Below are 27825 nucleotides of genomic sequence, written 5' to 3'. Positions count from 1 at the left end.
TTCTTAATAGTATGGGATTTGTTTTATTTGGCAAAAATACAAGATTTCAACTGACTGAGAGAGGAAGATGTAAGAAAATGCCCAAGCATAAAACTTGTACAGCTGAATAATAATCTGTAGCTCGGTGCTGTATCAACAGGCTCCCAGGGGCTGCTGCAAGCTGAAACCACTCCAGAATTACAGATTTCATGAGCTGCAGACTTTACTGCTAAAAGTAAAGTAGTGGTTAACTAAAGATTTTATTCCTCCATAGACGCTTCCATTTATACATGCTAAATTCACTAGTTGAGGCTAAATTTTTTGGTTAGCATACAAAATATATACAATGAGTTTTTAATTTCTCTAAATGATCTTCACCAACAGAAATGGTCAAAAGCCAAAATTTAAAAATTTAAAAACACAAGCCAAAGATTTTATATGCTTCAACCTGGGAAAAAAGTACTTTCTCAATGTTCATTTAAAATTACTTTCTGTCCTCTTACTCTGATTTTCCCTTTTTTTAAAGAATTTATTTGAGAGAGGGAGAGAGGGTGAGAGCGAGCGAGAGCGAGCGCATGCACAAGCAAGGGCAGAGGGAGAGGGAGAGAGAATTTCAAGCAAACTTCCTGCTGAGCGCAGAGCCCAACGCAGGGCTTGATCTCATCACCCTGAGACCATGACCTGAGCCGAAATCAAGTGTCAGATGCTTAACGGACTAGGCTACCCAGGTGCGCCTCTGATTTTCCTTTATGGCATTTATCACAAACTGACATTGTTCTACATATTTATTTTCACATTAGTATTTGTCCCTAGAACATAAAAGTGAGGGCTTTGTTTGTTTATCACTGGATTCTTTACAGAAACAGTCTGGAATATAATGGCTACTCATTAAATATTTTGTTGTGTGAATAACAATAAAATTGATTAAATCTCTTGATTAAATAATTCTCTGAGGACAGCTGCATTTGTGGAAGTTTTTTTTAATTATGAAAGTAAAACAATTATTCAAATACAGTCACACTTAGCATGAATAAAAGTTTTCAGGATAATAAAAATTCATTGAAGTTCTGAAGAACGAACGCTTTTATGCTCTAAAGGTATCTCATCCTTATCTTTTCTCCTAAAAAACAACAAAAGAGGCACTACTGGTTTTAAAAAATTTGGATTTGATATTTATCACTACCATTCACCTTCTTAAAATAGAAGTGTTTGTTTCAAAATGAAATTAAGATTCTCATTTTGGTAGATGGAAAGTATGCTTTCCTAGCTTTATATTTTAAACTCAGGTCAACTACACAGAACTACGGTAAAGTCTGAAAAATATCAATAAGAACAACTGAGTCTGGAGTTGTTTTAGTTCTAATAAGTGTTTTGCTTAAGAACACTGTCTTCTGGGGTGCCTGGGTGGCTTAGTCGGTTAAGCGGCTGCCTTTGGCTCAGGTCATGATCCCAGGGTCCTGGGATCGAGCCCCGCATCAGGCTCCCTGCTCGGCGGGGAGCCTGCTTCTCCCTCTCCCTCTGCCTGCCTCTCTGCCTACTTGTTCTCTCTCTCTCTGTCAAATAAATAAATAAAATCTTAAAAAAAAAAAAAAAAGAACACTGCCTTCTTCCCAATGTAAGCTGAATACAAAATTGGTAAAATAATTCTAAGTGGATAACAGCTTTCAAATCAGCAATCATGTATGCACAGAAATTAGGTTGACCATTTCTTTTTGTATGACAGAGTATTATAAATACTTAGATATTTTACTAAAAAATAAGCAAGATAAACTTTGTAACTAAAAAGCTGACCCCAAAACCTCAGCCTTAAGTGAAGTTGTTTCATCAGAATAGACTTGAGCTATTTTATAATCTGAACTCAAGTTATTTTATCATTAATTTTTTATCTTTTTAATAATCAATGGACTTCTATTATATATAATAATGTAAGGTTAACAGGCTTCATCTAAAAATGAGAAAGAACCACAACTTTGTACAGTAACATTTATTAATAATTACTAAACCTATGCTGATGTAATTGTTTTAAAAATCTATATATGATTATATTTATATGTTATTAATACTTATAAGAAAACAATATAGACTGACTTCATGCTACAAAGGAAAATAATGTTTCTTATATCCTTTGGATGAACTCATGACATACCACTCATATGGCTCCTATCTGATATCAATATGGAAAGGTCAGATTAAAGACTACATAGCTTCTTTCCAGTCATTAGCTGATGTCATTACATCCATCAAAATGACTGTGATATAGTCAGTTTGAATAAACACTAAAAAGAGAATAGGTTCTATCCCTTCCCCCATCACATCAGAATCTTGTGAAATGGAAAAACAAACAGAAAGAGGGATCAAAGGAAGCCAATCTCTCACATACTTTCCAGGCAGGACAGAGTGGGGAGTCAGACCAGGAGAAGAGGTGGGTGGACAGCCCTGTTTGAAGGTGTGGCTGATCCACAGGAAGGAAGCAGGAAGGGGACAGGAAGCCCTAGGAAGAGGGGGATCTTTCTTCCCTCCTCCGCATGAGGCAGATGTCAGCTGTCTGCCAACCCCCTCCCTCCAGGAATGGCCTTGTCCAGGAATGCCCACCACACATACCCTCTTCTTCTGTCCTGGTCAGACTGTTTCCTCCTTGGCCTGCCTCCCTCTGTCCCTCTAAACCTTTACTTCTGATTTCTATTTCAGGGAATTTGGGACTAAAGTTAAACTACAACAGTGCCACCAACACCAAGTCTTTCAGGAAAAAAAATACAAAGAAATTAACAAAAACTGTATTAATAAAAAAGTTTTTAAAAAAAGAGCAAGGGCAACTGGGTGGCACAGTCGGTTGAATGTCCCACTCTTGGTTTCAGCTCCGATCATGATCTCAGGCTTGTCAGATCGAGCCCCGCCTCAGGCTTCCACTCAGCTCAGAGTTACCTTGGGTTTCCCTCTCCTCCCTCTGCTCCCTACCCGTGCACACATGCGCACGCACACACACAATCTCTCTCTAAAATAATTCTTAAAAAAAAAAAAGAGCAGGGCACTTGGGTGGCTCTGTCGGTTAAGCGTCTGCCTTCGGCTCAGGTCATAGCAGGGAGCCTGCTTCTCCCTCTCCTTCTGTCGCTCCCCCTGCTTGTGCTCTCTCTTTCTGACAAATAAATTAAAAAAAAAAGAGAGAGCAGAAAAGCTGGTGTCTACTGTTACTCAGTTTTCTGTATGTCATCTAAATCTCTAGTTTCTGAAGACATCATATGAAATGAACACTGAATTAGTATCAATACAGTAGCTCAGGCGGTTAAGTGTGACTCTTGATTTTGACTCAGGTCACGATCTCAGGGTCATGAGATGCAGCCCTGCACTGGGCTCTGTGCCGGGCGTGGAGCCTGCTTAAGATTCTCTCTCTCGGGGCGCCTGTGTCTCAGTTAGTTAAGCTTCTGCCTTCAGCTCAGGTCATGAGCCCGGAGTCCAGGGAGTTGGGCTCCCTGCTCAGCGGGAAGTCTGCTTCTCCCTCTCCCTCTGCTCATGCATGCTCGCTCACTCTCATATAAATAGAATCTTTAAAAAAAAAATCTTTAAAATAAAAAAAGTTCCCCCTACCCCCCACTCGTGCTCTTTCTCTCTCTCAAATAAAATAACCAAAATCACTTTTTTAAAAGGCTATTATAAGAGGTTATACTATGAGGGAGATTCTGTTTGGAAAAGCCCTTCCTTTCAAATTTATGATTCCCTTTCTCCCCAAAAGGGACAAAGGGTAAATCTAAACTATCTAAATCAAGCCTTCATAAACCTAGATAATACAGTAATGTAAAAGCCACTGTACAATCTTGCAGATTTCATACTTTCCAAATGTGCCAATTTTCTGTCTGTTGATGGAACTTAAGGAAAATAATAGCATCAAAATGGATCTCTATGGGGAGCTGAGGTTGGGAGGGATCATGGATGACTGTGCTACATCTAATGAAAAACAATCTCCCCTTGGCCTATCCATTTATAGGTTCTTCCAACCATAAGCCATATAACCTTCAAAGGTCAAGCCCCTAATGACAGACATATACTGAACACCTACTATGTGTTAAGTACGGTGCTGGTACTTGGTTTTTCACTTAAACTTATTAACCTAAAAGAAGTAATTATTAATATTACTATATTAGAGATAAGGACATTGAGGCTCTGAAAAGCATTTCCTTATAGTCTTTGAGTTTGTAAGCAGTAGAACAAGGCTGGATGAAATCCACATTCACCTGACTCCAGAGTCCATGCCTCATGATTGCCTACCAGAAAATGCTCTATCAGCCCCCCAGAAGTGACTTTCTCCACTAAACTAAAAAGTAATGACTCATGATTAAGTGGAAAGGCTTTTTTTTCTTACTTCTGAATAAGGCTGCACAATGCTACAGGATGAACTATCTATACCCTGTGCTATTTTTCTACTCTTTAAGCCAATCCTAAAATATGTGTATGTGTATGTATGTGTATATATACATATTCATACATACACAATACATATATTTTTAGAAGACTAATTCTAGGGTCTAATTCTGCATCTCTCTTTTTAAATAAAGGGAAAATACTAGCAGATTAAACAGAAAGTAGCAGACACTTCTAAGACACTTCTTTAATTTTAGTTCCTGTTTCACTTACTCTTCTGTGTATTTCCTACCACTGTGATCTGTATGGGCACATGTCATGTGTTTATTTCATCTGGTCTCCAGAATCTTGGTTTGGCAATATCTTCTGCTACCCCATTACACTTTTGCTATAATTATCTACAGTATATGTTATGTTTCCAAAGAGTATAAATAACATTTCATTGGTTAAGTATAAAGACTGGAAATTTGAAGTTGAAGAAGTTCAATCACAGGATACTGTTTTAAGAAGTTCAGCAAAGTGTACAACCTAACAAGTTAAGGATAACACAAAGGAAACTGACAGCCTGGTATAACCTTTTAAACTTGGCTTTGCTTTAGTTCTTCCATCAAAAGCTATTGGATGAAAACACAGCGCTGAGTATCATACAATACTGGATTCCATATACAAAAAAATGAACTTTGATTCATCCCTGCACCATTTACGAAAATTAATTCAAAATGGATCACAGACCTACATATAAAACCTAAAACTATAAAACTTTGTAAGAAAACATGAGAAAATCTTTGTGACTCTGGGTTATGTAAAGAATTCTTACAACAAAAACTATCCATAAAAGAAAAAGCTGATAAATTGGACTTCATCAAAATTAAGAATTTCTGCTCTTTGAAAAACACCAATAAGAAACTGAAAAGTCAAGCAACAGACTGAGAGAAAATGTATCCAAATCACATATCTGATAAGGAACTTGTATCTAGAATATATAAAGAAAGAAAAAGCTGATTATTTTAAACAAAGATGTGATGAATTCTTTAAAAATTAAAATTTGTTACAGCCTTTCATACTAGAAATGAGAAGACCACTGAAAGATCTTACATGTTGGGCTATGCACATACAATAGCTGAGAAACATAAAATCCTGGAGAGCTGACCTTGCTCAGTGCCTGCTTACGAATCAGTAAGAGAAATCATGGCATTGCTACCTTCCAATCATACAGTAACTTATCAAATTAAAGATTTAGCTGCGAGTATGAAGACAAAGTTAATATTTCCACCACAGAATTGTGCTTTTGTTTTACCAATAAAAGAATCTACACACTTGATGTTTTGTTTATATTCATTTGACAGGAGCTCCAAGTAATCAGCAACAAAGATCTTTTACGGGAATGGTTGGCAACAAACAAAAGCAGTACTAAAATATTTAGGGTTGAATAACTTTTTTGAATCTCATCATTCATCTTGGAAAAACTATACTGATACATACATTGATAGGTACACTGATGGTGCGAAAGCAATTCTGTGCCTTACCAACATGATGGGACCCAACTCTATTAGAGTTCCTTATATTATTTATCACCCCTTGTTCAGATACATTCACACCTGCACACAAAGTTTAACTGAAGGATAGCCTTGATAAAACCAATAAAAATTATTAACTTTATTAAATCTTGACCTCTGAGTAGATTTTTTAATATTCTGTGTGACAAAACAGGAAATACACATAAAGCCCTTCTGCTGCATCACAAAGTATAATGGTTGTCTAGAGGAAAATAATTTGTGTAATTGAGTTGTGAGCTGTACCAGCCACTTTTTAATGGAACACCAAGTTTATTTGAAAGAATGTCAGACGGACAAACTATAGCTATTTAGATTTGGGTACCTGATAGACATTTACTTGAAAATGAAGGAAAACAACTGACAATATTTTTGACAATGGTAAAATTTGAACCTTCAAGGAAAAACTAGAATTTTAGAAAACCTGCATCTGCTACCATAACCTTAACAGCTTCCTGATACTTAAAGACTTTTCTGGTAAGATCTGTAGTGGTCTTAAAAGAATGATTTTTTAAATAATGAATAATAAAATGTGTGAACATTTAAAAGATCTGCATAACTCAGTTAGCCAATATTCTCCAAATGACCAATGTGCGATGTTACAAAATCATGCACGGGTAAAAGATCCAAAGTGCAAGATAAATCAATGGATTTTAATGTATCAGAGTACTAACAGTTCATAGATTTGGCTTCTACACTGCAGCTAACCTTTAAGAAACTATGTCTTGTTGAATGGTATTGTATCAAAGAATATGCACAATTATCTAAAAGGCTTTAAAAAGATTCCCTCCGTATCCAACCACATTATCTGTGTGAGGCCAGGTTTTCTTTACAGATTTCAACCAAAAAGAAATGATTAATGTGGAAGCAGATACAAGAATCCAGCTGGATTCTATTTAGCCATATACTAAAGAGATCCATAATAACATTAAGACCATGCCACTCTTCTCACTAATGTTTCTTTGTGTTTGGAAACTATAAAGGCGTTATGAAACCAAAAAGTTTGAGAAACACTGACCTACATCAATCTAAGGATCTCCACTTTCTTATTACTCAGTTGGGTCTTAAGGCCTGATGGCAAAATAGAAGACTGAAAGGTCAGGGTGAAACATACAGAAAATGAGGGGATAAATATCTGACCAAATAAATGTCTGCCTACATAGCTCTGAGTTGGATTTTCTTCATTTCAAAGTCAAGGGAAAATTGTTTTTTGACTATATATCATTCTCTTTAGTTCACACTGCTTTTACCTCCACCAGAATAGATACTGAAAAGCTGCTAATTCAAAGCACATTTTATAGGGAGAAGGCAACCAGTCTCTTTAAGAGACTTCAAAGTAAACATCTGACACCCCCTCCAAGGCAGACTCATTCTTAATAGATTAAGTTATTGAATTCTTATTCAATAACAAATGGAATCAGAAGAGAAATAGCTATAAAACGTAAACTGAATAACAGAGGCCTGTTTATTCTGTAGGATATATTTTAGTTTTATTTTCAAGATTTATTTCTAGGTGTACTATGATCAAATGTAGATGACTCTAAAATTATTCAAAATACAGGCTATGGAAGATTTAACAATTTAAGTCGAAAAGCTTTTCTTGAATATCTTCCATCTGCAGGAAATAAAATACATCTTCCCATCCTTCTAGGGAAACCATGGTATACATTATAAATGGGCCCCCATAAATATGGAGCTTATTCAGTCAGCAGCATATTAAATTTTGGAGATTAAAATGACACCACAGTCTGTTTAGCATCCTAAGTGAAAAATAATCTTCTCTATCCATGTACTACTGTCATCAGTGTTTCAACTTTGAAATACAGAGAAGATCTTCCTGAGTGTATAGCTTCTCTCATGCAAAATGGTAACTAGCCTTTGCATTTGAATTCATTAATTTTCAAAGACTGGTGTTCAGATTTACCATGAGACATAGATGAGACATAGATGGCCCTGATAAAAAGAGTCAAGACGCTGGTCTATCACAAATTCTCTATCACATTATGGTGATGATATAAACTATTTCAGAATATGGTGTCAAATGGATGGATTTGGTATCCAGTTTGTTGGTTTGTTCATTCATTCAACGTTTACTGAATATCTGCAATATGCCTGGCACTACAGTGGATACCAGGGATAGAGTGATGACTAAGACAGAGACAGTTCTTGCCCTCAGGATGCTTAAGGCCGGGCAAGGAAACGGACATCAAGCAAAGAATCACATAATTATTTAGTTAGACATACTCTACACTCCTAGTCTCAGCTAATCATCCAACCTGTTGGCTTCCAAAGTGTTTCCCATATTAGAGTTGGAAAACTCTTCTGAAGCCTACTCGTAATAGGCTCTTCATAGATTAGCATCAATGCCTTAAAATAAATATCCCACTACTACTGGCCTTAGGATTTTCAGGAAAAACCAACTAAGTGTCAGTGTTCAGATTTGCTGATGGTGTCAAAGTTAAATCTGAGTCCAAAATGAACAAATCACCGCATTTGGGGGAGGGGAGGAAATGACACGAGTGTTTCAGACCTTAATCCTGAGTCAGATAATAAATCATCATCAACTTTTCCTAACCATAATTGCTTCCTTCATAATTAAGATATGTGACATCATCAAAAGCTTAAACTGAATTTTGTTTAGACATAAAATGATTTAACAGCCTACTTTGCTAGTTTTCTGACTTTATATGAGGCAAAATATCCAAGACCATCCATGTATAAATTAAATTAGAAATAGTTCTATCAACTTTTATTTTTTTAAAACTCTTCGCTATAATTTTTTTTAAAGATTTTATTTATTTGAGAGAGAGCGCACGAGCAGGAAGAGGAGCAGAAGGGCGGAGAGGAGACTCCCCACTGGGCAGGGAGCCTGATGTGGGGACTCGATCCCAGGACCCAGGGATCATGACCTGAGCCAAAGGCAGACGCTTAACCAACCAAGCCACCCAGGTGCCCCAACTCTTCACCATTATTAAAACACACCTCTTTAAGATTTAGAAGACTTGGGGCACCTGGGTGGCTCAGAAGGTTAAGCGTCTGCCTTCGGCTCAGGTCATGATCCTGGGGTCCTGGGATCGAGTCCCGCATCGGGCTCCTGGCTCAGTGGGGAGTCTGCTCCTGCCTCTCTCTCTCCCCCTAGTCATGCTCCCTCTCTCTGTATCTCTGTGTCTCAAATGAATAAATAAAATCTTTAAAAAAAAAAAAGTTTTAGAAGAACTGATGTCTCAAGGAATACTTTAAATATGACCTTATTTTTTAAAAATCTGGTTTTAATTCCATACTTTTATTTTTTTGTAGTCCCACTGCAAATAAACAAACAAGAATTGTTCAACTTTCTCCATGCTCTGCTTTAAACAGAAGAACATTAATACAAATGAGGAACAGTGACTAGCTTCTTTTCTTTCAAAACAGCTGTCAAGAATAAAATATACGCTCCCTTCTTACATTCAATATATATAAATTAACCACAATGGTCTGCAGTTGCCTTATATTTTACCTCTACAGCTCTCCTATCCTGAAAGCACGGACACACACACACACACACACACATACACACACACACACGTGCGCATGTGCTCGCCTTACCTCTCTTTAACTATATCCAAGCCAAACCCCCTTCCCTTCAATGCCAAGTTTACCAAACCCACCACTGAATTTCCTTCACACTGTCTCCTAACTGGCTCTAGTCTGGATTCTGTTCTGAATCCGTTCCACCACAACTGTAATCTCAAATCGCCAATGGCTTCCATGTTTATACAGAACCAATGAGTTTTCCTCATTTCTCATTCTCAGTGAGCTCGGTAATGTCCAGTACTGCTGACCACCTCCTTTTTGAACTCTCTTCCTCAACCTCCATGTTTTAAAAGAAAATAAACAAGTCAATTATTTTCACTTCATCTGTAGTACACTCCTCCAGTTCTCCTTCTCTCTTTCTAATCATCTCCTCTGCTCCTGCTACAGCTGCTGTTCCTCCTCCACTATTACTTTATGCAGCATGTGGCTGGGTTTCCACAGGGCTTTGTCTTTGATCTTGTTCTCTTTGGAAAATTAACCTGAAGCAACTCAGTATATGTTCTGAACACAGAGATCCATGGAATTAAATTCCAAATTGAATACTTTGAAAGAGAAGGCATTTGGATACAAAAGTTCTAGAAAGGCAATATAGGGAAATGATCATAAACACAGACTCTGGAGCCAGACTTTCTTGGTTAAATTCTGACTCTTTCACTTACGAACTATGTCATATTGGACAATTAAAAACCTTGCTGTGCCTCAAGTTCCCCACCTGCAACATGAGGATAATAATTGTACTTACCTCATGGGGATATTATGAGGATTAAAGACTGGCATATTATAAGCACTATGAGAGTGATTATTAAATAAATTACAAGAACACCAGCTATTAAAAAATCAAACTCATTAATTTATGGGCCCACCTTGTAACTTGACTTTTTGTGATAGTTGTTTTCCAAAACCCTCTAACTGTACTAACTTCACTAGACTGAATTATTTTAGTAACTTCAAAAACAAACACAATACCACAGATTTCTAACAGGACAGTGCTCGCTCGCACTCTCTCTCTCTCTCTCTCTCTCTCTCTCTCTCTCTCACACACACACACACACACACACACACACACAGAAGAATACCATAGATTTCTAGAGCTGGAAGGAAAGTGAAAAGCTACTCCATCACTCTACAGATAAGGAAAGAAAAGACAGAAGAGATAAATGATTTGTCCAAAGTCACACAGCAAACAGTGAGTGGCAGAATCAGGGCAGGAATGCAGGTCTCTAAAGTCCGCATCAACAAATTGTTAAAAAACAATTTTCCCCCTCAGGTCATGATCCCAGGGTCCTGGGGTCGAGCCCCGCGTCGGGCTCCCTGCTCAGCGGGAAGCCTGCTTCTCCCTCTCCCACTCCCCCTGCTTGTGTTCCCTCTCTCGCTGTGTCTCTCTCTGTCAAATAAATAAAATTAAAAAAAAAACTTTTTCCCCTCATATATTCATGATGTAAAAAAATATTCTTAGAATGAGGTTGTGCCTTCAGGAAATATTTTTTTCCCTCATTAGAAAATCTGAAATTTGATGAGAAGGCAACTATCAAAACTGTAAGCTATCAATTCCTAAATCCCACCTTTCTTCAGGGTAACTTTGGTCTTTCAGAAATGACTTTATTCTATAGTTAAGACTCCAACCACATCAAAGTAGACTGTGTGTTTTCAAAATTTTCATTGTTATTTGAATTACAAAAGTAATTTTAAACATTCATTGAGAAAAATTTCTTCCTTTGTTTCTGTAAACTCCACCTCTAGTAATTTTTTGAACAGTAGGATATAAAAAATAAGGTTAAAGGGCACACATCAGCAGTGGATTGAGCAGCCAACATTTACTTAGGACTTGCTCGGCACAGTAGACTGGGTTGCAGCAGACCTTGTAGAAAGACAAAGCAGAATAAAGAGACTTTATCCCTGCCCAGAAAAAGCATGCAACCTGAAAAGGGAGATTAAAGAGTGCACATGAAAAACACATTATAAAATAAAGACTGCTAAACAGAGCACACAAATAGTGAACAGCTGGAAAATCATCCTGACTCAGATGGATCTGTCCACCATCCTGAGAATTCTGAAGACTTTAAATTTTTTGTGAATTAGAAGTTCTCTGTGTCCAGGGCTATTCTATATGCAAGTCTAGTTACAGAGACTACTGAATAATCATTTTTCAAACGTAAAACAAATTGCTTTAGAGTTTGCATGGAAAAGTCTAAATAATAGAAATGTTTATGTTAGCTAGCAATCTGCTATAGAGCCAAGGAACAAATGACTAAATCCCCTAAAACCACACAACAGTAACTCATATTTAACAAGGAGCTTGAGATCAAAAGTTTCTGATCTCGAGGATCTGGCAAGCCAGATACAGAATCCATAACAAAATGCACTTATACATGCACAAAAACCACTCTTCTCTATGAGACATTCTAGGGTACCAATCATTATAAGGGTGTCTATTTTGGCTAATACACACAAAGATTCCCCCCCCCCAGATTGTTTTAAAAAGAAACCAAAACTTTCAAAGCCTATTTATATTCTATTCCTTGATTGAAATCTTGCAGACCATCAGGTTCTTCTCTAGTATTTTTTTTTTTAAGATTTTATTTATTTATTTGACAGAGAGAGACACAGCGAGAGAGGGAACACAAGCAGGGGGAGTGGGAGAGTTGGAGAAGCAAGTTTCCTGCCGAGCAGGGAGCCCGATGTGGGGCTCGATCCCAGGACCCTGGGATCATGACCTGAGCCGAAGGCAGACGCTTAATGACTGAGCCACCCAGGAGCCCCAGGTTCTTCTCTAGTATCATGAAAGTGTAACCTAATAAAGTACTTCATCTATAATCAGGTAATAAACAAAAAATGTGAATTGTTATTCAGTAACTCCAGCAAAACTGCTCAGCAGATTTGGCAAAGAAACATGACTGGCTTTAGAGGAATAGAGTAATAATTATGCTATTTACATATTCTGCAATATATCTAAAATATAGCACTAGAACATAAAGAAAAGAATCACTGTATTAAATTAGAACACCTCAATTATTGCCCTAGCTCTACTGCTTACACTTCTTTTGTCCTTGGATAAGCCACTTAACCTTTCTTTGCTTCAATTTTTTTCACCTGTAAAACAAGACTAGGAGGGATACCTGGGTGGCTCAGTCAGTTAAGCGTCTGCCTTCAGCTCAGGTCATGATCCTGGGGTCCTGGGACCGAGCCCTGCACTGGGGCTCCCTGCTCAGCGGGGAGTCTGCTTCTCCTTCTCCCTCACCCCTGCTCTCTCTCTCTAATAAATAAATAAGATCTTTAAAAAAAAAAAAAACAGTACTAGGAGTACTTAATTATATGTATGGAACTAACAAGACTATGCACGGGAAAGAGATTTGTAAACCGTTAATGGTCGTATACACTGAAGGAGTCAGCATTTGTGTATAAATGAAATGAAAGAGAAAATGGAGAAAGAGAGCGTTACTGATTTAATCATTAAGTGGATACTCAGACAATCTGCTCTATTTTTTATAATGTGTTTCAAGCCTGAGTGAGATATATTTCAAAGTAAGTTAAAAACATTAGAAAAAGGCCTGCTAAGGGGCACTTGGGTGGCTCAGTCGGTTAAGCGGCTGCCTTCGGCTCAGGTCATGATCCCAGGGTCCTGGGATCGAGCCCCACATCGGGCTCCCTGCTCGGTGGAGAGCCTGCTTCTCCTTCTCCCTCTGCCTCTGCCTGCCACTCTGCCTACTTGTGCTCTCTCTCTATCTCTGTCAAATAAATAAATAAAATCTTTAAAAGAGGAAAAAAAAAGGCCTGCTAAAAGTTTTTTTTTTAAAGTCTCTTTTCTGAGATAAGACTTTTTTTAATGCAAGTATCTTTCCAAACTCATTTATTCACATTTTTTTTTTCCATCTAGAGAAAGAATTTGGCTAAAAGACAATGAAAGTGGAGATAAGAAAATGGCCAAACTCCAAGATTGATGTGTATGCTTCAGTTGTGAGGTCCCACAACAAAAGGAGCTGTATCCTTTTGAAGTAGACTTTATAAAGTGACTACTATCCGTGGATTACTAAGGAAATTCCTCTTGCCTCTGACGATTTTGTATATATACACTAAGCAGTAATCCCAAGAAATAAATAATATGCATCAAAAAAATCCCATGCCATTCTTCTAAACATATATTAGGTGTTAATCCAGGCATTACATTTAGAAAATATCATAGTTATTCTGTGAAATTCTTTTTTATGGCCCTCCATGGGAATCAATCTTTGGCAAACATTTTGAACCAAAAACATCACAAGTCAACCTTCCTGCAGTAATTAGAGCCTTTTCTGTACTTTGTCCAAGGTTTCAGGTTTCTGGCTCTTGATGCTGGGATCTACAGGTACTAGACACCATCTCTTCTCCAAAAAAAGAAAGCAATGATGTCTAACAATATTCTCCTCCAAAATGTTTCTGCCAAACATTAAAAAATGAGGATGTAAGCACCGCAAAGTTCTACCTAGTGACTGTTAAACATTTCATAGTCAAACTTTCAGCCAGATGATTTCTTCAGCTCTAAAGCTTAGATTCAGAGACTAGAACAAAGCTGATGCATCTCTGGCTAGTGCAACCATAAGTGGAGAAAGGTCATCTCTAAATTTTCTGTTAAAATTCACACTGCTTATGCTATTCCTTGGATTGGTAAAGTAGATTCACAGTTCTTTAGGCAAAGCAGATGCAAAAATACCCTTTAAATGATTTTGAAAAGCAACAAACTTCCATCACTGTGATTTCTCTTAGTGAACCATTACCTAAAATTGTTCTGTTTAATAAACACCGAGTGGCTGGCATTGTGCTGAGTGTCAGGGGTGGTAATAAAAAAGCTATGACACTTCCTGCCTTTAAGAGGGTTAGGATATAGACAAGGAGATAAGCCTTTTAGATCAAACAATTAGGGACCAATATAAGAATTTTTTTTTTTTTTTAAAGCCAGGTTGTAGAGTGTAATAAACAGTTTATGAAGCTCTAAAGGCCCATCACAATCATTTTTTCAGAAGAGTGGCCCCAGGCTGTTCCTTCTGCATAAAGTTGCTGGCTTACAAAGCAAGAGAATACATTTGAAATCAACTCTATTTCCCTGGTCACAAATGAATGGACCATGAATCATGAGCCAGGCTAGCTATGTAAGATTCTACGTAAGAGATGATATATATACACATACATACATACGCACGTGCGCACACACACACACACATACACACAATCAGATCCTCTATTTGGGAAGTCTGAATGAGCGATGTGTGAAAAAGACTAACATAGAATCACTGGAGCTGCCGTGGGATCGGGAATGACAGCGAGCCACTACTGCAATCTCTGTGAGGCCTAGCATACATTCCAGTCTAGGAAGGACAAGCACAGAGGGACTACTTGGCTGCTGAGCCAGTTTCCTATGCTTCTTCAATTCCCATGTATCTTACAATAAGACCCTATTATTTAAGGTTACCCTAAGAATCCATGCCACATATATGATACTGCTAATAAGTTTTTTATAAGAGACCAAGGGGTAAAATACCCAAATATGGTACTATTATCGAAGAATACATAAAATACTCAAAAAGAGCATGGTATTATATCTTGAATGCATAAAGTACTCAGGAAGAGGGGGAGAGAAACATCTCTTGGGCAGGCATATAGCCAGAGCTCAGGTTTTCCTTATGTGTGTTACATTATGTATGTATCTGAAACAGATGAAAAGACAATGTTAAGTGTCTGACTTTGAGTTGAGGGACACGTACTGAAAACAGAAAATATAGAAGAAATACATCATGTTCCAAAAACTAGGCTTCCATCTCAATGGAAAAGGACATCTCAAACAAGAATGAAGATATGGTGAACTGACATTCACAGCCACGTGAATCAAAGAGAGCCTGTTCTTAATGGGAAACTGCCCCCAGAAAGATAAAAATTCCTTTCTCTAGTTATTAGAAGACAAGAGAGTGGCATCTAGAATAATATTTCAATGTTTAGTGGAATTACAGACAAGGTAAATATCATTTTCCTGCCTTTTTTCCTCAATGTTATCTTTCCTCCCCTCTTTGGAAGCACTTTCTTGTCCTACCTTCCAAAAGCCTTCTTGAGTATTTGTTTCTGTCCCATGCTTTTGAATTCATTTTATTATATTCTTTAATTTACCCCCTCCCTCCCTAAACAGACTATCATATGAAAGCACTGAGAAAAAAAAAAACATTAAACTTAATTGGATTTTTTCTTATTAATGTATCAGTTATACCACATTCAAAGTGACTTAGAAGTTTGAGAAAACGTTATTTTCCACCACCCAGGCTCCAAATCATAGTAAAACAAGTCAAAGAAAGGAGAAAAAGACAAAATACCTCTAAGAAAATAAGTTATGAACACCTGGAACTAAATAAAGGGAGTAGAGGGAGTTGCAGTGTTGGAGGCAAAAACTTAAAGCAAAGTCAAAAGAACAGGAAAAGGTTTGACCCTCCGACAGGATTACTGGGATCGTAAGCATTCTTTCCTGCTGGCCTGTAACAGGAAGTCGGTAGTTATCCAAGAGTGAGTCTTGGAGAAAATTATTTCAGCAGCTCAACTGTAATGTGATTAAAGAGTGCGGGAACGTGGGGTGTGAGGAGGTAGAAGTCTGGGACAGAGAAAGTTTATTAAATAATGGTATACTAAACAGTCAATGGCTACTTCTACTTTTTTAGATATTAAAATATTTTATTAAATACATATCCACTTATAAAATAAAGCAATACAGCTTGCTTACTGGCTCTGTTATGTCTGGTTTATACTAAGACGAACCTTAGGGGCTTTAGAACCTCTGTACTTCTTAAATTCCAATGCAATCATATGGTATCAATTATAGTAATTTCTGTCAATGAAATTAAGAACCAAAGTGGGAGAAAAAGCCTGTATCCTTCTGCACAAGAAATGATGCCCCTCATCTTTTTAATGAAAATGTTAGAAGAAGAATATTTTATATTGAAAAATGGAAGTGAAAACCAAGCATGAGGTCATTACTTCTTTCATTTTCATTTTACCAAGAACAAAAAAAACAATCCAGCATTTAAGAACCAAATTCCTGTCCCATGACACAGTTTACAGTCATCATGATAAAATTAACTTCCTTAGCCCTGCTGTTAAAACAAGAAAAAATGAAACAGGATGTTGTCTCTAACTATTGTTACCTAATGAAGTTCAGGTTCATCCTCACTTTTCCTTGATATAAAACACCAAGATGTGATAAATCAGTAATTAGGAAATAAAAAATCCAAACAGAATGTGCCAGATAGTCCTAACAGTTTTCCACAACATAAGACTGTTTCTTCTAGAACATCAAAAAGTTGGGGCAGTGGGGAGAAATCAGTAATTTTCCAACAGCACTTTTTACAGTAAACTGAAGAGAAAGAGCTTTTTACAAACACAAGAAATATAATGTATATATTTAAAATAAAAATACCATTCATCTTCCTTTGTATATATAATCCCTTTAAAGCTAGGATTATTGTTCTCTTCCCTAGAAAAACATTACTAACTAGAGCTTCAACCCATGGCATGACCACTGATACTTCTAGTATGTACTATATATACTGTTTTGGGAAAATAATAGAGAAATTATCTGGAACCTGAGAAAAAGTATTCAGCTATTTGAGTGTTAAAAACACTTTTCTCTGGTAGCTTCCATAAACATACACTGGTTTTTTCTTTCCACTTTTAACATGACCATCGACACAAGGCAAACACTTAGTTCTCAGCAGCCAATACAGCTGGAGCCTTGCTGAAACCCTGTTCTCAGCTGCCCCCTTGCTGCTGGAAATGAACTTCAAGGCTGGCTCAGTATGGAAATATACCAATTATGTCTGAGAGAATAAGCTGAGCACGAGGAATCTTGTGAAAAGGCAGAAATCATGAGATGGCACTGCAAAAGTATTCCAAATCTCCAAGTGTATTTGGTTAACAGCTAAAAATATATGACATGTTTGATTTCTCTAATCTTCAACTGTCAAAGTTCCCTGATCCTAATATTCTGAGCTACTAGATGTATATATATGTTAGGAAAAGAACTGAGTTAACTGAGAATTTCAGATAGTGAATGGTGACAATAATCAGAGAATGAATTGTTTACAATTAGCATGTGCTTATTTCTAACAGGGCCCCCTCTACATTCTTAAAAAAAAAAAAAAAAAAAGAAAAGCCTAGGATACAAACCTCCGAGGAATTCTAACTCATTCATGTGTTCCTGGTTTAATACACAGCGCTCTAACAGAGACATTCACATGGCAACTCTATGAAAAATATATTTTCATTTTATAGGAAAAGTAGATGGAATGCAAATAGCTCTGCATCTTGTTTCCATTTAATCTAGCATTTGTAACGTTCAAAAGTACTCATACAAACATTTCCTTTTGCATAAACTAACACATGCTTCACCAACTGGAGTAAATGTCTGATGAAGGAGAGAGAAAAGAAGAATAGGAAGTCTTAGGAACATAAATCCAAACATTTCACATTAACATATTAATCAGTCCATGATTCACCTTAATCCCACATCTGGGAAGTCTATTTCTCAATAACCAGACGGGACTAACACCACAAAGCCTAAAAAATTTTCATGTTTTTACTTCTTTTGTTAAAAACAAACAGTATAGATATAGGAATGACAAAGAATCAAAATCAGTAAGCTGTTTCTATTTTCTCAATATAAACTCATTGCCTGACACCAATTCTATGTTCGTCTTCACAATGCTCAACAGCTCAGAAACAAGCATGTATTCCAGGTTCCACTCACATAACGTATCTACACGGCCTCCTACCTCACATCTCCTTCCCTCCCACAGTAGTCAGCCCAGTGCCCTGTACACAGCAGGTACTCAAAAATACTTTCTTTATTCTTTCAAAGTGAACTTACCCTTCGAAATGACACAACATAGAACGTGTCTCCCCTTCTACGGATGGCCTCAAAGAAGTCTTGATAACTTCTGGGTGATGCGTAATACACTTGCAGCTCACTCCCCGAGTTCCTGCTGAAGGAAGAAAAGGGCAGTGTTCTTAAACTAGCAAATTTCATATCCTCTCAAAAATACTCCCCATTCTAAGGCTATGTCTGAATTATAAGAATTTCTCTCCCACAAAATATTAGCAGCATTTGGCAATAATTTTTATAATAACAACATTTTGAAAAGCTCAAGGTCAGGATAATTGTAAGATCCAATTCACTAAATAGCTAAAACTCTCTTTTCTGAATGGAAAGCTCTAAAATGTACCACTCAAGTGCACTGCAAAGCATGTAAAAATAAAAGTATCAAAAAACAGATTGCTGCATTGGTTGGCATGATTTTAAATTTTCTGGTGACAGAAATTAAGTCTGAGGGAAACTTCTTTTTTACTACTCCATCAAATCTGTGAGGCATGCTTGCCTATAACGCTGTGTGAAAGGTGGGAAGAATTTAGGATTTGAAAATAAACAGACCTGGCTTTGAATTTCTCCTCCACTCCTCAAGTGGGTATTCTTGGGCAACTCAACCTCTGAGCAACCTCAACTGCCTCATCCATAAAATGAGGATAACCATATAAACCTGCAGGATTGTTACTGGGGTCAGAGATGTTATATATGTGAAGTACCAAGCATGGGTCTCCTATTTCCTAGGAGTCACTCAACAAGTGTTGGCCATAGATATTAAAAGTACCATGTCAGGGTGCCTGGGTGGCTCAGGTGGTTAAGCATCTGCCTTCGGCTCAGGTCATGATCCCGGAGTCCTGGGATCGAGCCCCATGTTGGGCTCCCTGCTCAGCGGGGAGTCTGCTTCTCCCTCTCCCTTTACCCCTTCCCCCTGTTTGTGCTCTCTCTCTCGCTCTCTCAAATAAATAAATCTTAAATTTAAAAAAATACATAAAAAAGTACCATGTCAGCGCCTTCATAAAATTTTAACTAAAATTATAGGACCTCAACCACATCGTGTACCCAAAAGATATACTCAAATGATATTAATATAGTTTTTAATATTTTCAGTCTTTTACTATTTAGCACAATAAGCTAATACCTAAAAGTTAAAGGAGAGTTAAAGAAATAATGTTTCATTTTTCTCCAAAAAGACAACCTATGTTTTCTTTCTTATATGTTCTTCTATGTTTTCAATCAAACTTTAAGAGGAAAAAAAGACTGATCTAAAAGGAAAATTATAAATGAGTCATAAGAATTTTCTTTGAAATAATTCCACTTGCTCACTGTGAGGCCATTTCTAACCATATTATTTTGAATATACAATCAATTCTTTTTTTTTTTTTTAAGTAGGCTCCATGCCCAGGGTGGAGGCCAACGTGGGGCTTGAACTCATGACCCTGAGATCAAGGCCTGAGCCGAGGTCAAGAGTTGGATATTTAACTGACTGAGCCACAGGCACCCCTGAATACACAATCAATTCTTATTATTCATGGTAGTTATGTTCTATAAAGTCAGTGTGAACACTGAATTAGTAAATACTGAAACATTCTAAGGGAAATATAGGGTTAGGTTCCTACAAGCCCCTAGTTACAACATTTTTGTCAACTGATCAATATATAACTTTGTTTTATGTTTCTGTTTAAAGATACCTCCTTTGGGCGCCTGGGTGGCTCAGTTGGTTAAGCAACTGCCTTCGGCTCAGGTCATGATTCTGGAGTCCCGGGATCGAGTCCCACATCAGGCTCCCTGCTCAGCGGGGGGTCTGCTTCTCCCTCTGACCCTTCCCCTCTCATGCTCTCTGTCTCCCATTCTCTCTCTCAGATAAATAAATAAAATCTTTAAAAAAAAAAAAAAATAAAGATACCTCCTTTGACATATACAGTTTACTCATTACCATTGAACCCACAGTCAACTGCACTATAACTTAATGCCTGAATGAAGCTTATCTAATATGTAGATTTTCCCCATATAGCACAACACAGCCTTCTTGAACAATAGGTAGTCCTTTAGTACTACGCTACAGGGCCATTTTAAACAGTGAAATCACCAACAAAAAGCAGAAAAATGTGAAAAATATGGCACTTAATAGACCTCAAAAAGAAACTTGTTTACAGTATGAGAGCTGAAACAGGGAGGCAGAGTGTTGCCTTCTTAATTAAGCCTCACCCGGGACCATCTATGCACACTCATGAATGACTATGAAAACATCTTGAGTATTGATTTTGGGGCAGAGGTACATTTTAGTGAGAAGGCAGATTCACAGTTACAGAATACATGAGTAATTCATTTTAAATATTTTTTTAAAGACTTTTTAAAAGCAATTTTAGGTTCACAACAAACTTGAGAGGAAGATGCAGATTAAAAACATTTATAACTAGTAAAGAAATAATATGCCATCATAATGATGCATCAAAAAATGAATATTTGGGTGCCTGGGTGGCTTTGTTGGTTAAGTGTCCGGCTCTTGATCTCAGCTCAGGTCTTGATCTCAGGGTCGTGAGTTCAAGCCCCACACTGGGCTCCACGCTGGACGCGGAGCTTACTTTAGAAAGTGGGAGGCAGGGCACCTGGGTGGCTCAGTCGGTTAAGCGTACCACTCTTGATTTCAGCTTAAGTCATGATCTCAGGGTTGTGAGATCAAGCCCCACGTTGGGCTCCATGCTGAGCATGGAGCCTGCTTGAAATTCTCTTTCTCCCTCTCCCCACCCCCCCAATCACACATACTCTCTCTCAAAAAAAAAAATTCCATTTAAAAAAGGAAAATATTTTAAATATGCATATAGTAAATGAATGAAATATTCTGATCACTAGAGAATTATTAGTTACTATATATATTTGAATTATCTATTTCTACAAGATAATATAGTATTTCAGGATTTTAAACATTCATGATTGCTGACATGCTGCTCACTGCCATTTAATAGTAATTCTCAGTAATAGGATAATGAACAGCTTTCAACTTATCCTAGGTCTGTATTCTCGGGGCCTGGTACACTGTCTCACACACAGCTGGTGCTCAGTAAATGTGAAATTATTATTAAATAAATTGTGAACTCTTTAAGTCTATGGTAGAGGTACAGAATCTGAGACTCTTTACTTCCACTTTATTTTTTTTTTAAGATTTTATTTATTTATTTGAGAGAAAGAAAGCGAGAGACAGAGCACGAGTATGGGGGGGGGGCGGGCAGAGGGAGAGGGAAAAGCAGACTCCCCTCTGAGCAGGGAGCCCGATGCGGGGCTCAATCCCAGGAGCCTGGGATCATGACCTGAGCTGAAGGCAGACGCTTAATGGACTGAGCCACCCAGGTGCCCCTCTTTACTTCCACTTCAGTGATACTGTCATCAGTATATCACATCATCGTCATTACTGGCTTTTGAACATGCCAAGTACCATGTAAAGTGCTTTAAATAAAGTATGCAATTTAATCATCAATGCTGTGTGGCCAAAGTTTTGTAGATGGGGAAACTTTAAGTGACCTGCTTGAATCCACAGAGCAAGTAAGTGGCAGGAATGATCTGTACTCTGCCAACTCAAAAGCTAGCATCTTAAACCATGACACTACATCGCCTCCCATGATACCGTTCCTTTTAGTTAGGTATGTCTGGTCCATACATTTCAACCTTAGGCACAGCACTCCTTCCAGAATCCTTCAAAATCTTAAGTAGCATCAGTGTGGCGAAAAATGCATTTTAAGTCAAATAGATCTGAATGGTGATTCTGCCACTTACTGGTTCTATGACTCTGGCTTAGAAAAAATAAGTGACTTGCCCAGTTTTTCTCTATATAAAATAGGGACTGTGATACCTACACTTTAAGTTATTATACAGATTTAAAGAATAAAATGCATGTAAAGCACTCAGCAGGACACCTGGCACAGAGGAGACATTCAAATAACATTCTCTTCCCCTTGGCTCATGAAATAGATGCAAATCGAGGACAAGGGTTATGTGTATTTAAATTGTACAGCAAAATTATGACTGAACAGCATTCTAACTAAATCTGTATTTAAGGAATTTGAGAGTTAACGTTTTGAGATTATCTGGATTTACTCTGACTGCTCAGAAGGAGTATGTTATGTGAACTAACAGTAAAGTCTCCGATGAGAACAAGTTTAAGGTAAAAGGGAAATATGCTTTTCAACTTTACTAAAATACTAGGTATTTAAAATTCTGTGGCCAAGAACTTCCACACTTTCTTACCTGATACTAGTGGTTTCTGTGTATTGGACAGCCATGAGCTGAGAATTGGAACCTTGTTCCAGAGCACCCTGGAAGAAAAAAAAAATTTAATGCCATATAATAAAATTATATGAAGATCTTTCTATACTGACTCACTCTACATTTACATTTACTAAACTCTCATTAAAATATTCATATACTTTTTTTTCATGAATATTCTGACATTTTAGGTTCACATAACTAAACACCAACATAGAGATTAGAACTCTAGTTACACTCTGGGCTGAGAGATGTGTCTCAAGGAGATTAAAACATCAAGGCATTTCTCATAAAGTTTAAAAATACAGCCCAAAAGCTTAGTCCAATTACCACAAGTTTTATGACCAAGTCATACAAATATTATTGAACATATAACAACTTGTATTTGTCTAAAATAATTATTTTCCCGATGAAAAGTTCCTAAAGGGTGAAAGGTCCATAATGAAACTAGATCCTATTGTTTACTGAATTAAACACAAAGATCTTCATGCCAAAATATACCTATGAACTAAGCCGTCATTAAAGAGATCTCACCAATGGGGGTGCCTGGGTGGCTCAGTCGGTTGAGTGTCTGACTCCTGATTTTGGCTCAGGTCATGATCTCAGGGTTGGGAGATGGAGCCCAGTGTTGGGGCTCCACACTTGGCAGGGAGTCTGCCTGAGATTCTCTCCCTCTGCCCCTCCCCCTGCTTGTGTGCACACTCTCTCTCTCTCAAATCAATCAATCAATCAAATGTTACTTCCTGTAAACAGCATATAGTTGGGTCTTCCCTTTTAAAAAATCTAGTTTGAGGAACGCCTGGGTGGCTCAGTCAGTTAAGCGACTGCCTTTGGCTCAGGTCCTGATCTCAGGGTCCTGGGATCGAGTCCCGCATCGGGCTCCCTGCTCAGTGGGGAGTCTGCTTCTCCCTCTCCCTCTGCTGCTCCCCCTGCTTGTGCTCTCTGGGTCAAATGAATAAATAAATAAAATCTTAAAAAAAAAAATCTGGTTTGACAATCTCTCCCTTTTACCTGATGTATTTAGCCCATTAAATGTAATTACTAGTACAGCTGGGTTTAAATCCACTATCTTGGTATATATTTTCTATTTATCCTATTTCTTCTTTATTCTTTTCCTGCTTTCTTTTGGTTAAAATACTTATTTTTCAGTATTCCACTTTTATTTCCTGTATTGCTTTTTTAGCTTTACTTCTTTGTGCTAGTTTTTAGTGTTTGTTATAGAGATTATCTGTAAGTTACCACAGCCTACCTTTAAATATTATTTGAACAATATAACTTTATAATTCCATTTACCTCTTGTGTTCTTATGTCTTATATTTTACTTCTACATAAAGCTATAAACCCATAACAAACTGTTAACACGTTTTGATTAAAAAAATAATCTTTTAAGGGCGCCTGGGTGGCTCAGTTGGTTAAGTGACTGCCTTCAGCTCAGGTCATGATCCTGGAGTCCCGGGATCGAGTCCCACATCAGGCTCCCTGCTCAGCAGGGAGTCTGCTTCTCCCTCTGACCCTCCTCCCTCTCACGCTCTGTCTCTCATTCTCTCTCTTGCAAATAAATAAAATCTTAAAAAAAAAAAAAAATAAAAAATAAATAATCTTTTAAAGACATTTATATACACATACACTTATAAAATAAAGATACTTTTTATAAAAAGACCATTTATTTTTACCAGATATTTGCCCATTCTGGTGCTCTTCCTTCCTGCTAATCTGGAGTTGTATCTGCTATCATTTCCCTTACTCTAAAAAATTTTTAGCATTTCTTAGAGAGCAGATCTTCCAGAAGAAAATTATCTCAGTTTTTATCCGTCTGAAAATGTCTTGATTTTGCCTTCATTTTGAAAGGTATTTTCAGGAATGTTCCCCTTTACCTTTTCTAGACTCGCAATCTAGAAAGAGGGTAGAATTATGAAATGGGATGAACAAAATCAAGGACATAATGCTAAGAGATCACAGAAATTTCAAAGAAATGGCAATTCATCAAATTTACTGCATATCTTTAACTAGACTATTGGATCCTCTTAAGCATCTGAAAGGAGTGGCTGTGAGGAAAAAAGAGGGTTGAAATGAGGAAAGAAGACTAAGCAGAGCAGTTACAATGCTCTATGCTAAGAAAGAGAATCCACGAATTCTTTATATGTTTTCGTATTGACAACAGCATAAGCAGAATGATCCTTCTCCTTCTGACCAAGAACTTCTTTTACCCTTTACAAATACAGATTCATCCTTCTCATTCCTTTTTCTGTAATAGCTAAGAGCCCCACATTTCTGACCATTACCTAAGTTCATTACAGAAAAATATGCACCCAAGATGGCAGAGAAAAAGATAATACTTCAGTTTAAACTACATATCACCTCATGTCCAAAGGCTGTGACATTAAAACAAGATTATCTTCTTTGCATTAAAATTCCTTAAAGATTAAAGAACACCAAACACCCCTTACATAGTAAATAAACTATTCATTTACCTAATGGAAAGGAAAAAAATAACATGAAAAAGTTTATCAAAAGATAAGGCAAAAAACTCATTTAGGCCAAGAATTTTCATCTAATTCTTCATAAAGTCCATTATACCTCCTCTGTGGAATTATTCACTGGCAATTACCTGCCCCCTTCTTGCTCTTCCCCCTGTATGGCAAGGGACGGAAGCCTGAAAACTATATTACCCAAAGTTTTTGGCCATCAGGGTTGATATAATTTAGGTACTGCCAATAAGATATGATTGCACCAGGTTCGGAAAGGCAAAGAGAGACAGAGTCCATTTTTCCTCCACCCAGTGGCAGCGATGTGTAGTCTTCGGCAGACGGGAGTTTTTGTGGTACTAGACACTGCATTCCGATGCCAGTAAGCAGCTGTGTTTGGGCTTCTGAGGTAACTGTGACACTGGTAATAACTGCCTGTAGCCTCCAGGGGTACTAACAACCAACGGAACTGCCATAATACACGAACAAAACGTATCAGAGAGGCCCACACTGGATATTCATAGAATCTCAAAGCTTGAGCTCATCTAGACTAACCCTCATTATTTTATTGATGAAAACAGCCCCATAACGGTTAGAAGTCCATGTTTCTCAATATCCTTTTAGTGTACTTGTGAACATATCACATACTGCTTCCAATTAGTTTCCAAATAATCAAATATCTAAGGTGTTTCCATTAGCATATAAACATGCAAACCTGGTGAAATATATCCCATCTAAAAATAAAACCTCCTCTTTAATTCTTACAGCCACTCCATTTCCCTGCTCCTATTAATGGGGATCATCCTAAAATAATTTTCTCTACTTCTTCATTTATTAGTACTTTCTGAAATCCACATCAGTCAAGCTCTGTCATTGCCATTCCAATGAAATATTCATCAAGGTCACTAACAAGTTCTAATAATCAAATCCAATGGTAAATTTCTCAGTCCTCATCTTAATCATTATCTTTTAGCTTTAGTTAACAGTTAATCACATCCCCTTCTTATACAACTTTCTTTGGGTTTTGGGACACTATTATCCTACATTTTTTCCTATCCTATGGGCCAACCACTCCTCTTCCTTCTCAAGTGCTTATTCTTCCTTCTCTTTCATCCTCTAATGTTAGAGTTGGCCCAGGGCTCAGTTCCATACCTCTTTCCTTTTTACCTTCTCTCGAGCTGATATCATCCCAGACTAAACTTCCAGTCTTGACCTCTCCCCTAAACACCAAAGCTGGATAACTGTCCACTTGACTCTCTCCCTGACTGTTGTAGTCATACTGAACTTGAGATATTTAAATCTTTTTTCTTCTATTTAAATCTCTTGATTCGTGCCTCCAACTCTTCCTTCCCTAGTCTCAGTCTCAGTAAATAGCATCACCATTCCTCCAGTAGCTAAGGCACAGAAATTATCATTGATACCTTCTATTTTTATCAGTAATTTCCAACAGCTCTACTTTCAAGATATATTTGGAATTCGAATACTTTCCCCCACCTTCACATCTACCATACTAGTAAGGGCGGCAATGATCTCTCACTAGCCTACCAAAAGGGCTTCTTAACTGGTTTCCCTACTTCCACTCATGTTCCCTTCAAAGTCTACTCTGTGCAGCAGCAGTTAGAGACATCCTTTAAAAATTCAATGTTTATAGCAGCAATGTCCACAACAGCCAAACTATGGAAAGAGCCGAGATGTCCATCAACAGATGAATGGATAAAGAAGATATGATATGTTCACAGATATATTCAGAACATTCCATCCCAAAGAACAGAATGCACATTCTTCTCTAGTGCCCATGGAACATTTTCCAGAATAGATCTATCCTAGGTCAAAATCAGGTCTCAACCGGTACCAAAAGATTGGGATCATTCCCTGCATATTTTCGGACTACAATGCTTTGAAACTAGAACTCAATCACAAGAGGAAAGACAGAAAGACCTCAAATACATGGAGGCTACAGAGCATCCTACTAAGGAATGAATGGGTCAACCAGGAAATTAAAGAAGAATTTAAAAAATTCATGGAAACAAATGAAAATGAAAACACAACTGTTCAAAATCTTTGGGATGCTTGCAAAGGCGGTCCTAAGAGGAAAGTATATAGCAATTCAAGCCTTTCTCAAGAAACAAGAAAGGTCTCAAATATACAACCTAACCCTATACCTAAAGGAGCTGGAGAAAGAACAGCAAATAAAGCCTAAACCCAGCAGGAGAAAAGAAATAATAAAGATCAGAGCAGAAATCAATGAAATAGAAACCAAAAGAACAGTAGAACAGATCAACAAAACTAGGAGCTGGTTCTTTGAAAGAATTAATAAGATTGATAAACCCCTGGCCAGACTTACCAAAAAGAAAAGAGAAAGGACTCAAATAAATAAAATCATGAATGAAAGAGGAGAGATCACAACCAACACCAAAGAAATACAAACAATTACAAGAACATATTATGAGCAACTATATGCCAGCAAATTAGATAATCTGGAAGAAATGGATGCATTCCTAGAGATGTATAACCTACCAAAACTGAACCAGGAAGAAACAGAAAACCTGAACAGACCCATAACCACTAAGAAATTGAAGCAGTAATCAAAAATCTCCCAACAAACAAGAGCCCAGGGCCAGGTGGCTTCCCAGGGGAATTCTACCAAACATTTAAAGAACTAATACCTATTCTTCTGAAACTGTTCCAAAAAATAGAGATGGAAAGAAAACTTCCAAACTCGTTTTATAAGGCCAGCATTACCTTGATCCCAAAATCAAAGACCCCATCAAAAAGG

The 27825-nt window shown here is 37.4% G+C and overlaps 1 protein-coding gene across 1 annotated transcript in view; it reads right to left on the bottom strand.

Annotated features, from left to right (window-relative positions):
* The window catches only part of ATF6 (activating transcription factor 6), a 206831-nt gene that overhangs the window by 94332 nt on the left and 84674 nt on the right, over positions 1-27825 (bottom strand). Inside the window, exons 13-14 of the mRNA XM_032422384.1 lie at positions 22567-22634; positions 18334-18445 (exon numbers count right to left, since the gene is read on the bottom strand). Coding sequence (XP_032278275.1) covers positions 18334-18445; positions 22567-22634 — 180 coding nt within the window. The remainder of the gene's footprint in view (positions 1-18333; positions 18446-22566; positions 22635-27825) is intronic.

Source organism: Phoca vitulina, unplaced genomic scaffold (genome assembly GCF_004348235.1).
Source record: "Phoca vitulina isolate PV1807 unplaced genomic scaffold, GSC_HSeal_1.0 scaffold26, whole genome shotgun sequence".
Lineage (NCBI taxonomy): Eukaryota > Metazoa > Chordata > Mammalia > Carnivora > Phocidae > Phoca > Phoca vitulina.
The sequence above is the reverse complement of the archived record's forward strand: the minus strand, read 5'-3'. Positions and strand labels throughout refer to the sequence as shown.